At 37.5% G+C, this 12,756-nt stretch overlaps 1 protein-coding gene across 12 annotated transcripts in view; it reads right to left on the bottom strand.

The window, feature by feature from the left end:
- The window catches only part of MGA (MAX dimerization protein MGA), a 153,810-nt gene that overhangs the window by 83,629 nt on the left and 57,425 nt on the right, over positions 1-12,756 (bottom strand). For all 12 annotated transcript variants that reach the window (XM_027083978.1, XM_027083983.1, XM_027083977.1 and 9 more), the window contains exon 2: positions 5,429-6,559. In XM_027083978.1, the coding sequence (XP_026939779.1) occupies positions 5,429-6,492 (1,064 nt within the window). In that variant the 5' untranslated portion in view covers positions 6,493-6,559. The remainder of the gene's footprint in view (positions 1-5,428; positions 6,560-12,756) is intronic.

The raw sequence follows: 12,756 nt of genomic DNA, 5'->3' as shown, positions 1-12,756 counted from the left end.
AAAAAAAAAAAAAAAAAAAAAAAAAAAACACAAGACCCAGGGCTTCCCTGGTGGCACAGTGGTTAAGAATCCACCTGCCAATGCAGGGGACGTGGGTTCGACCCCTGGTCTGGAAAGATCCCACATGCTGCGGAGCAACTAGGCCCGTGCGCCACAACTACTGAGCCTGCGCTCTAGAGCCCACAAGCCACAACTACTGAAGCCCAAGCACCTAGAGCCTGTGCTCTGCAAAGAGAAGCCACTGCAATGAGAAGCCCGCACACTGCAACAAGAGCAGCCCCCGGTTGCTGTAACTAGAGAAAGCCTGCGCACAGCAACGAAGACCCAACACAGCCAAAAATAAATAAAATAAATTAATTTTTTAAAAAAAGACCCAATTACATATTGGGTCTGTAAAATCCACTTTAAATATAAAGACACATAAAAATTAAAAGTAAATGGATAGAGAAAAATATATCATGCTAACACTAATCAAAAGAAAGCAGGAGTAGCTATTTTAATTTCAGACAGAATAGACTTAAAAGTAATGAAAGTTATCAGGGATAATGAAGGATGTTACATAATTATAAAGGGTCAATCCTCCAAGAAGACATAACAATCCTTAATGTATATGTGCCCCAAAACAGAGTATCAACCTACATGAAGCAAAAACTAAAAGAAATGGCAAGGAGAAACAGATGAATCTACTATTAGAGACTGAAACACATCAGAAATGGACAGATCCAGCAGGCAGAAAGTCAGTAAGGACATAATGGAATTCAGTTAAGCCATCAATTAACTAGATCTAATTGACATGTATAGATTACTTCAACAACAGCAGAATACACATTCTTCTCAAGTTAACATGGAACATTCACCAAGCTAAACCACATTCTGGACCATAAAACACATCTTAAATAACTTAAAAGACTATAATGGAATTAAACTAGAAATCACTGACAGAAAAATAACAAAAATCCCAAAGTAACTGATTAAACAACACACTTCTAAATAACACATGGGTCAAAGAAAAAATCTCGAGAGAAATTTTTAAATATTCTGAACTAAGTGAAAATATAAATACAACTTATCAAAATTTGTGGTACACAGAGAAAGCAGTGCTTACAAAGAAACATAGCACTGAATGCATATATTAGAAAAGAAAGAAGATCTAAAATCAATAATCTAAGTTTCCACCTTAGGAAAATAGAAAAAAAGGAGCAAATTAAATCCAAAGTGAGCAGCAGAAAAGAAATAAGAATCAGGGCAGAAATCAATGAAATTGAAAACAGAAAAATCAGTAGATAAAAATCAATAAAACCGAAAGCTGATTTTTTTAACTTTTGATTTTTTTATTGATCTTTTCAGAGATCAATAAAAAAAAGTCAATAAGCCTCTAGCCAGGCTAAGGAAAAAAGAGAGAAGACACAAATTACTATTATCAGAAATAAAAAGAAGGGGGACTTCCCTGGTGACACAGCAGTTAAAAATCCACCTTCCAATGCAGGGGATGTGGGTTCGATCCCTAGTCAGGGAACTGGATCCCACATGCATAGCACAACTAAGAGTTTGCATGCCACAACTAAGGAGACCACCAGCCGCAACTAAGACCTAGTGCAACCAAAATAAATAATAAATTAAATTTAAAAAAAGAAAAAGAGGGACACCACTACAGATCCCATGGACATCAAAAGGATAATAAAGGAATATATGAACAATTTTATGCCAACAAATGATACCCTAGATGAAATGAGCCAATTCCTTGAAAAACACAATCTTCCAAAGCTCACACAAGAGACAATCAAAATAGGCCTATATTTATTTAAGAAATTGAATCAATAAGGTTCCAAAACAGAAAGCACCAGGCCCAGATGGGTTCACTGGTAAAATTTCCCAAACATATGAGAAAGAAATGATACCAATTCTCTACAATCTCTTTCAGAAGATGGAGTAGTGGCAATACTTCCTGACTCCTTCTATGAAGCCAGCATAACACCAATCCCAAAACCAGACAAAGACATTACAAGACAACTACAGACCATTATTCCTCAAGAACATAAATGCAAAAATCCTCAAAATAAGAGCAAATCAAATAAAACATATGAAAAGAATTATACACCATAACCATGCGGGATTCATCCCAGGTATACGAGGCTGGTTCATTCAAAAATCAATTAACATAATCCATCACATCAATAAACCAGAAAAGAAAAAAGTCACATGATATCAACAGATTCAGAAAAAAAGCATTTGGCAATATGCAACACCCATCCATGATAAAAACTCTCAGTAAATTAGCAATAGAAGGGAACTTCCTAAACTTAATCAAGAATATCTACAAAGGGAACTAAGATCCCGCATATGGCAAGGCACAGCCAAAAAAAAGAATATTTACAAAAAACCTAAAACAAACATCATACTTAATGGTGAGAAACTAGAAACTTTCCCACTAAGATCAGAAACAAGCCAAGGATGTCACCTCTCATCACTCCTTTTCAGCATCATACTGGAAGTCCTAGTGAATGCAATAGGACAAGAAAAGCAAATAAAGGAATACAGATTTGAGAGAAAGAAAGCTGTCTTGTTTATGAATGACATGATCATCTAGGTAGAAAATCCAAAAGAATCTCCAAAAAACTTCTGGAACTAATAAGTGATTATAGCAAGGTTGCAGAATACAAAGATAAAGTACCAAAGTCAGTTGCTTCCCTATATATCAACAGAGAACAAGTGGAATTTGAAGTTAAAAAAACAATACCATTTACATTGTCACCCCCAAATAGTGAAATACTGATATATAAATCTAATATGTACAAGATCAATATGGGGAAAATGACAATACTCTGATGAAAAAAATTAAAGAACTAAATAAATGGAGAGATAGTCAGTGTTCATGAATAGGAAGAGTCAATATAGTTAAGATGTCAGTTCCTCCCAACTTGATCTATAGATTCAATGCAACCAAAATCAAAATCCCAGCAAGTCATTTTATGGAACTTATTCTCAAGTCTACATAGAGAAGAAAAAGACCCAGAATAGCCAATACAATATTGAAGGAGAACAAAGTTGGAGGGCTAACACTACCCAGGTTCAAAACTTACTTAAAAAGCTACAGTAATCAAATCAGTGTAGTACTGGTGAAAGAACAAATAGGTCAATGGAACAGACTAGAGAGCCCACAAATAGACTCACATAAATAGAGTCAACTGATCTTTGACAAAGGAGCAAGGACAGTACAATGGAGCAAAGAGAGTCTTCTCAACAAATGGTGCTGGAAGAGCAGGACATCCACATGCAAAGAAATCAATCTAGACGCAGACCTTCCAACTTTCACATAAATTAATACAAAATGGATCATAAACCAAAATGTAAAACACAGAACTATAAGGATCCTAAAAGATAACCTAAAAGAAAACCTACATGACCTTAAATATGGCAATGACTTTTTAGATATGAAATCAAAGGCATGATCCATGAAGGAAATCATTGATAGGCTGAACTTCATTAAAATAATAAACTGCTTTGTGAAAGCCAACAAGAGAATGAGAAGACAGACCACAGACTAGGAGAAAATATTTGCAAAAGACATGTTATCCAAAATATACAAGGAACTGGGACTTCCCTGGTGGTCCTTAAGAATCCACCTTCCAATGCAGGGGACGCAGGTTCGATCCCTGGTCAGGGAATTAAGATGCCACATGCCACGGGGCAACTAAGCCTGCACACTGCAACTACTGAGCCCACGCACTCTGCAGCCCGTGTGCCACAAGTAGAGAGAAGCCCGCGTACCACAACGATCCCGCGTGCCACAATTAAGACCCAAGGCAGCCCCCCCCAAAAAACACACCAAAATATATAAGGAACTCTTAAGAAAACAGTAAAACAATCTGATTAGAAAATGGGCCAAAGACCTTAAAAGACACCAAAGATGACATACAGATGGCAAATAAGCATATGAAAAAATGCACCACATCGTGTCATCAGGGAAAGGCAAATTTAAACAAGATACTACTACTACACACCTATTAGAAAGGCCAAAATCCAGAAAACTGACAACACCAAGTGCTGACAAGGATGCAGAGCAACAAGAACTCTCATTTCTGCAAAATGGTACAGCCACTTTGGAAGAGTTTGGCAGTTTCTTATAAACCTAAGACTACTGTTACCGTACGATCTAGCGACCACAATCTTTGGTATATACCCAAGTGAACTGAAGGCTTGGACATGGATGTTTGTGGCAGCTTTATTCATAATTGCCAAAACTGGGAAGCACCCAAGATGTCCTTCAGGAGGTGAATGAATAAATGAACTGGTACAACCAAACAAGGAAATACTATTCAGCACTGAAAAAAAATGTGGTATCAAGCCATGAATAGACATGAAGGAACCTTACATACATATTACTAAGTGAAAGAAGCCAATTTGAGAAGGCTACATACTGTATAATTCCAACTATATGAAATTCTGGACAAGGCAAAGCAGTGAGATAATAAAAAGGTAAAAGATTGCCAGATGGGAAGGGGAATTAACAGGTGGAGAATAGAGGATTTCTAGGGCAATGAAAATACTCTGTATGATACAGTGAGGGTGGATACATGTCATTACATATTTGTCCAAACCCACAGAATGTATATCACCAACAATGAACCCTTATGTAATCTACGGACTTTGGGTGATTATGATGCATCAATATAGGTTCATCAATTGACACAACTGTACCACTCTGGTAGGGAATGTTGCTAATGGGAATGGCTATGCATGTGTGGAGGCAGGGGCTGTATGGGAAATCTCTGTACTTTCCTCTCAATTTTGCTGCAAACCTAAAATTGCTCTAAAAACATAAAGACTTTGATAAAAATAAATAAATAACACAAGTTCAAATTTAAAAAGCACAAGAGTATATCATGCTATTTTAACATGTAATAATCTTCAGCTTATTTCTTACTCAGGCAATTTATGGATTAGGAAGTCCACAGGGCACAAAATTCTTATGTACTACATATAAACAACTTTACTTTAAATCTCTTCTGTGCCTCACTGGGTAAATTCTGTTTCAGTTATGATTTGGGGGTCATTCTTTTCCCTTCCCCAATCAATCAAGAGTTGTCTATACATACTGTACATCAACTATATTTCAATATTTTAAAAAATTCATCTATATATATTAACAAGGAACAGCCACACATGATTAACGAAAGTCTAAACCTACAATCTAAATCTAAGGTCCCCATTCTGATGAGTCATCTAATTTGCCTACAATTCTGGATTGTGAACCCAATCCATATTCATTACAGAAAAATGAACTGTCACTTCACAGAATGTAAAAGCAACTGTGGTACATTTTATAGCAGCTTGCATTTATCAATGTCTAAAGTCAGCAATCCACACAATCAGTATTTTAAATTCAAACCTTCCTTTTATCTCTAAGAACAGAAAATCTGTTACCTACCTTTCAGAAACCTCTTGCTTCAACTGAGGAACTTCACCAAGTGCTGAATCAATATCCATGAAACCTAGAAAGTCTCGTTTTACATTAAGGGAAGGCTTCTCCAAACCCTTGCATGATGCTTCATGACCCCTCAATAAAGGATCCGAATCAGTTAGCTGTATCTCTGACCCCTCACCTTCTGTAAGACGGACCCGTTGACCAGGAGAACTGGGAACACTATTCCCTTCCTGGTCAGAGCTGTTCTTTTGCTTTCCATCTCTCTGGGGCTTACTATTCAGCCCATCATCCCGGAAGCCTTTAGCAAATGGATTGTAATCTATTTTCAACTGGGTAATCTGAATGTTTTGATAAGCTGTTACTGCAAAGAATTCAGTCTGTGGGAAGGTAAAAGTGTGGACACCAGGGCCATTTAACTGTATCACTTCGGTAGCCTTCTCTGCAGGCACCAAATGAAGCCTCGGCAGGTAGCGATGCATAGAGTGCAAGATAATATGCCCTTCTTGGTCCAGTGTATTGTTGGTAAGTTTGAGTTTATAGAAAGATACTGGTTGATGCATCCAATAATGACCTGTGGAAGGAGATTCTGGATGAATAAAAACCCTCCCCAAAACATGGGGTTCAGCCTTCCCACTGGGCTCCCACCAGCGACCATTCCATTTATAACGATGGTTATCCACAGGAGATATATCCATGACGAGGATATATTTCATATTTGAATCTAAACCTGTTATCCAATAACGACAGTAAGGAAACATGCGTCTTCCCTGCTTGGTCAGGATCATCTCTGTGCTTCGATGATAGAATTCGTTCCACATACTATTGTTATCCAAGGTGACAGTGATTCCTCCTACAGTACAATCAGCTGGAAGGCAAATCTTTCCCTTAGATTTTCCTGGTGATGAAACACTGCTAGCCAAAGCGCAGGCATCCCGATTAGTAACCAAAATTCCTTGATCAGTTTTGCCATTTCCTGGCTGTTTTAGGATGACAAAGAAGGTAGGTGCTGCTCCTGCCACTGTCCCACCATCTTGATTAGCCAATATAATCTGCTGTTTCTCCTCCATGATTCCAGTGGGAAAATCAGTAGTAAGATAACTATAGTTACCACATAATCACAATGGCCTTCCCAGCCTAAAAAACAAGCAAAAAAACACTTTAATCAAGTGAACATTTATTTTGTTAACAAAAATACAAGAATGATTACATTACCCCCAAAATATATTCCTAAATTCTTCTAAGACTTTGTTTCTACCTTTCTCTCAATCACTGTGAAGATACTGATTCTGGAATATTTGATTATCTCTTTAAAGTTCGTTTTAATCTAATTAGTTAAATTATTCATATCCCAATCTCCAATAATTCACTATACATACTACAATCTCAAATAAAAACAAAAAGTGTACATTCATTTTAGAAAAACTACATGAAAGTATAAAAGTATACAGACTTGGAACTTCCCTGGTGGCACAATGGTTAAGAATCTGCCTGCCAATGCAAGGGAGGATCCCTGGTCGGGGAAGATCCCACTTCCACGGAGCAACTAAGCCCATGTGCCACAACTACTGAGCCCAAGCACCACAACTACTGAGCCCAAGCGCCACAACTACTGAGCCCAAGCGCCACAACTACTGAGCCCAAGCACCACAACTACTGAAGCCCGTGTACTCTAAGGGCCTGCATGCTGCAACTACAGGGCCTGCATGCCACAACTACTGAGCCTGCATGCCACAACTACTGAGCCTGCATGCTGCAACTACGGAAGCCCGCACACCTAGAGCCCATGCTCTGCAACGAGAGAAGCCACCGCAATGAGAAGTCCGCGCACCGAAACGAAGAGTAGCCCCTGCTCACCACAACTAGAGAAAGCCTGCGTGCAGCAACGAAGACCCAACGCAGCCAAAAAAATTAATTAAAAATAAAATAAATGCCTTAGTTTTTAGAAAAGAAAAATATACAGACTTAAAGAGATCAAATTGGAAAGTTATTTTCATTTTAAAAGGATCCTGATACTTAATGAATTAGTTTACCAGAGGATTCCATTACACAGCAAGTTCTCCTGAGATGAGCAAAAATTAACAAATTTACATGTTATCTTTGTATATGATCAACACTTTTTATGGTAATGGCATGAGTTCATACATAAGTAAAATACTATTTACCTTGTTAGTACATACATTTAAAGAAACCATGACAAATCACTGGAACTTACTAGGAAAGAAACAGTTGGCTCCACACCTCAGACCTTACACTGAAAAAAATTCCAGACAGACCAAACATTTAAATCCCACCCCGCCCCGCCTCAGTGTAATTTTTTTTTAATTCTTAAAGAAATCTTTGAGAAAACCTTTTTGATAATAAGTAGGACATAAAATCTAGAAGTCAATAAGATGACAGAATTTTTGATAAATTCAAAATCATGTATTTTTGTTTTTAACATGACAAAAACCACCCACGCAAAATAAAAAACAAATGCCTGACTGGAAAACTATATTTGCAACTTATATCATAAAGAACTCATTTCCCGGGGCTTCCCTGGTGGCGCAGTGGTTGAGAGTCCGCCTGCCGACGCAGGGGACACAGGTTCGTGCCCTGGTCCGGGAAGATCCCACATGCCGCAGAGCAGCTGGGCCCGTGAGCCATGGCCTCTGAGCCTGCGCGTCCGGAGTCTGTGCTCCGCAACGGGAGAGGCCACAACAGTGAGAGGCCTGCGTACCGCAAAAAAAAAAAAAAAAAAAACCTCATTTCCCTAATATCAAAAGGGATCTTTTTATACAAATCAACAAGACAAAAAATCTAACAGAAAAATGGGCAAAGAATAGAAAAAGCAAATGGTTATGAAAACATACATAGTCTCGGAATAGAGGAAATTAAAGTCGTCCTAAAATACTGTTTTTTACCCTATCAGAACAGCAAAAATCAAAGTTTGGCAGAGGTGTTGTAAAGGGTGTACGTCAACCAGCATTCTCATCTAACCAGCTGCTGAGAGTGTAAGATGACAGAATCTAAGAGGATAACATGAAAATATCAAAAGTACAAATGCATACATCCCATGAAACAGCAGTTCTTCTAGGGCTTTATCTTATATACATGTGTGCAAATACACGCATACACACCAGTGATAAATGGTGGTACAACGACGGAGTGGAATATTCTGCAGCTAGAAAAGAATTATAAACTTTATGGACTCATACAAAATTATCTACAAGATATATTAAGAGCATAAAGTTCAAAACAACTGTAGATTATGCTACATACTTCTATAAAGTTTAAACAAAAAAAAAGCCAAAGAAAAAAACCAGTATGTATGTATTTGCTTGACACAGACTATCTGTAAAGACAAAAAAGGAACTGGTAGTATTGGCTTTATCAAGGGAAATCAGGGTGGCTGGAAGAATACATATTCTGACACTTCCTAAATTTTGTATCTTGTAGACATACAACCAATTTCAAAAAAAAAACTAAATTAGTTAATTCATAAATGTTACAAGAAAAACACCACCTATATTGTATGATTCCATTTACATGAAATGTCCAGAATAGGCAAATCTACAGAAAGTAGATCCATAGTTGACAGTAAAAAGGGAGAGGAATAATTGGCACAATTGCTAATTGGTATGGGGTTTCTTTTGGGGGTGATCGAAATGTTCAGGAACTAAAAACCACTTAAATGTATCCTTTAAAATGGTGAATTTTATGTTATGTGAATTATATCTCAATAAAATGTTTTAAAGAAATCTCAGATTGTTACATTCAACTAAAGTGATGTGCTAAATTACCTAAATATTCTACAAGATATAAAGTTATCACCAATTAGCTTTTATACAAAAAAGGAAAATGTTACATCACTACTTCTGTTTAAAGTGGGTCAGTAATTTTGACTAATCAGATTGAGCCACTTATTGGTGCTCCTCATTATAATTAAAAGTCTAATTTTACTCTTCATCAGAACTACTAACAAGCAGCAAAAGCATCTGATCTGAATTTCACATCTTCTTACAGGGCTGGCCACATGACCGCCCCCCCAAAAAGTTGGGGGGACTCCAAAACTTAAAATATTCATTAGCCTGAGGATAATATTTAAAAAATCAAGGCTTTAAAAAAGGTTGGCTATTGTTTTGTATTATGGCTAAATGTGAAAACAGAAACACACTTTCTGACACCACTGTACTAATACCCAGGAAAGGTGAAAAAAGAATCTCTCCTCCGATTTGGCATTTAAGAGATAGATAAAATTTAGAGTGATTCTTTTCAAAAGCTTTCTCAGGCTTAAGGCAATTAAGTTTATTGGTTTCCTAAAACTACCAAGTTTAAGTAACACCTATCAGAGACCGATAAAACAAAATTTAAACACACTGAGAAGTCACAAATAAAGTGACTTTATAAAAATAGTAAAGTTCAGAAAATTCACAAAAACCAATTCCTCTAAAATGGTGTATATATCAAATAACACAAATTCCTAATCCTGTATTTAGTCCATAAGGCTCAAAATTTTGTTACAAATCAAGTATTTTTGTAAGCAATTATGCAAAAACACTCTCATGAAGTGCATTTAAATATGGCACACAGCAAAGAAGTATCTGAAAAATTTTTTTCACTATCCCAAACCTATGAAGACATTATAGGGTTCAGAATATCCTAAACATTATCTTCTATAATATTAAATTCTTGATTTTCAGATCATTTTTACAGGTAAAACTGGGGCAAAGAAGTTTTAACCAATCACTATCCTTTAAAAATTAATCTATGAAATATCAAAGATTCTACTGACAGAAATCCAGTTTAGTGTTAGAGACTGAACTGAAGTAAACTTCATATTTACGTTATATATACACATTTCAAAATTTTCCTTTCATCTAAACAGAAAAATTAAGTGCAGAAGAGTCAGACTGCCATATCTGCACTCTCTAATAAATGTAAAAATGTGTATTAAGAGGAAAAAAAAGTTAGAACTTTCTGACTTTTGATTTGTATAAGGTCTTTTTTTTAATCCTCCAGTCAAGTTATTCCAGGAGTTGATTAAAATGTATAAAACCAAAAACCTAATTTACAAACAAAACAATCTCTATCTTGAGCCATACATTGCTATTTAGCTTACAAACAAGTAATAAAATTTTATTCCACAACAATCTTTAAGCACAGATTTCACTTCACTATAAGCAATATGCCTATGCTTTTGGAATACTATATATACTGGATTTTCTAAAGAAAGGATAGTCAGTTCAGCAAATTTAGCTGTTTCAGACACAGAAATACCACTCTAAAGTCTAAGATAACTTTAACCAATTGCAAAAATCAAATTACTTTAGGAAGAGCTAGGCTACTCATGAAGCAGTAAATCTCCTTCCAGCAAGATTCTAAAAATACTCTGTGTTTGGCTCTCTGAAAGCATTAAGGAAGACCACAGTTTTGGTACATAGATATAACTTAACATTCAAAAAAACAATCTCAGTTCAGCTTTTCAAGATCAAGCAGTTATCTACATAAAATAACTATAAAAATGACCCGAGGAGTTAAGTTTAATTGTGGATGTGAAATACTAACATTCTGAAAATGTCAACGTTTTGAAGGTACAGGCAGTCACACACCAACACACAAATGCCATTTCGCAGAGAATGTTTTCGGGTAACATGGCAAGTTCCATAAGTAAATTGCTACAATTTCGGAGTCCCTATTCTGAGTATCTTTTCACCAGTGACATCTCTGGGAAATGTTTAACTACTAAAGCCATAACCCTCATACAACTTACCAAATACACTAACTGGTTTACTAGGTAGGTACCTAATTCAATGATTCAGGTACTAGTACGCCAATTTAAAATTGGCCCCAAAGTACGCCAATTTAAAATTCCAAATCAATACCATTACTTTAAAAACACAAACTATTCAAATGATGGTGAACCTAAACCGAATGTTTCCGAAGTTGCTAAAAATAACCATAACTTTTCATACAACAAATGCATTACTGTATGGTAGGTACAAAGATGTTAGTTTGTTCCTTAACATAATCATTCACTGTAAGAGTGTGGTTACGTTTCTGAAACTCAAATTTGTAAGAGAATAGGTTCACTCGAATTTCAGTATTCACCAATACACAATGAGCCCAGAAATTTGAAAAATCTTTTTAAAACTATAATTTGCACACAAAAATAATCAGAAAATATGATAGCAAGTGATGCAAAGAGTAAAAGAGCCAACTATCCGTTCTTAATCGTCATTAAGTTAACTTTAATAATTAAATAAATGGTACTCGCGATCTATTAATAAGCGCTTACTTTGGACCAGACTATACCCTGGGCATTTTATCATCACCACAACCCTAAATTTGAAAGGTAAATTTCAAAATATTATCTGAAATGCTTTAGATTTTAAGGCACAAAGTTGCATTTACCTAAGATAGTAGTCCCCCCCCTTCTCTCCTCAAAAACCATTTGTTAATGCTGGCTTCATGAGCATTTTCTATTCCTAGGAATGATCCCTTAACTACAACTCGGTGTTAGAAAGCTCTCAGGTCCCTAATATTTGCATAAGTAGAATTTGAAGAACTAACGTATATGGCAGAAACGGACAGCAATCAAATGGCCACCTTGCCTTGGATTAACTATGGCAAGGTACCTGGGGCACTAAGTTTTCTCAAATCCTAAGCATGTGTTCTCTGGAAAATGCACCCAACCCACTCAACTCACACAACAGCTGGAAACATAGCCCTACAGCAGCAAGAAGCACTAGCGCCCACTCCATACCCTTGGAAGTGAAAAGGCCGCCTGCCAGTCTCGGAGGACTACAGTCGCCGTCGACTATCGGGGCCCACATCACCGCTTTCCAACTGCAAAGGCCAGCTAGCCAAGAACCACGTGAAAAAATGCCGCAAGGAAAGCTCTTCCGGGGAAGGGGAGTCCGACTGATCACGTGCCGCCGGCCGGAACCCGCGGATCAATCGGCGGGATCCAGTCGCATCCTGTTACCGTGGAAACTACAGAACCACCCGCCCAGCCCTCCCAGGCCAGCCCCCTTCCCAGCAGCCGTCACGCCATCTCCAGGCACTTTCCCTGCAGCCTAGCCGCGGCGTCGTGCCCAGAAAGAGGCAGAGCAGGCAGTATTTGCCAGGGACTCTGCCGCAGAAGCCCGGAAAGCTTCACAACACACACTGGCAGCGCGCGGGTGGGCTCGAGAGTTCTCTTGATCCACGTGTCTGCCCCAGCGACGCGAACCCTGGGAGAGTGGTCTTCCCTCAGAAGGAAGAGTACTTTCGTTACTCACGTTGTTCTCCCATTGGTAACCCTTCCTTTCAGACCTCCTACACTCTCCCTGCTTCCAACCTCGCCAGAGGAG

This window comes from Aethalodelphis obliquidens, unplaced genomic scaffold, assembly GCF_003676395.1.
Source record: "Aethalodelphis obliquidens isolate GAN/ISIS:26980383/991018 unplaced genomic scaffold, ASM367639v1 scaffold51, whole genome shotgun sequence".
In the NCBI taxonomy this organism is placed as follows: Eukaryota; Metazoa; Chordata; class Mammalia; order Artiodactyla; family Delphinidae; genus Aethalodelphis; species Aethalodelphis obliquidens.
The sequence above is the reverse complement of the archived record's forward strand: the minus strand, read 5'-3'. Positions and strand labels throughout refer to the sequence as shown.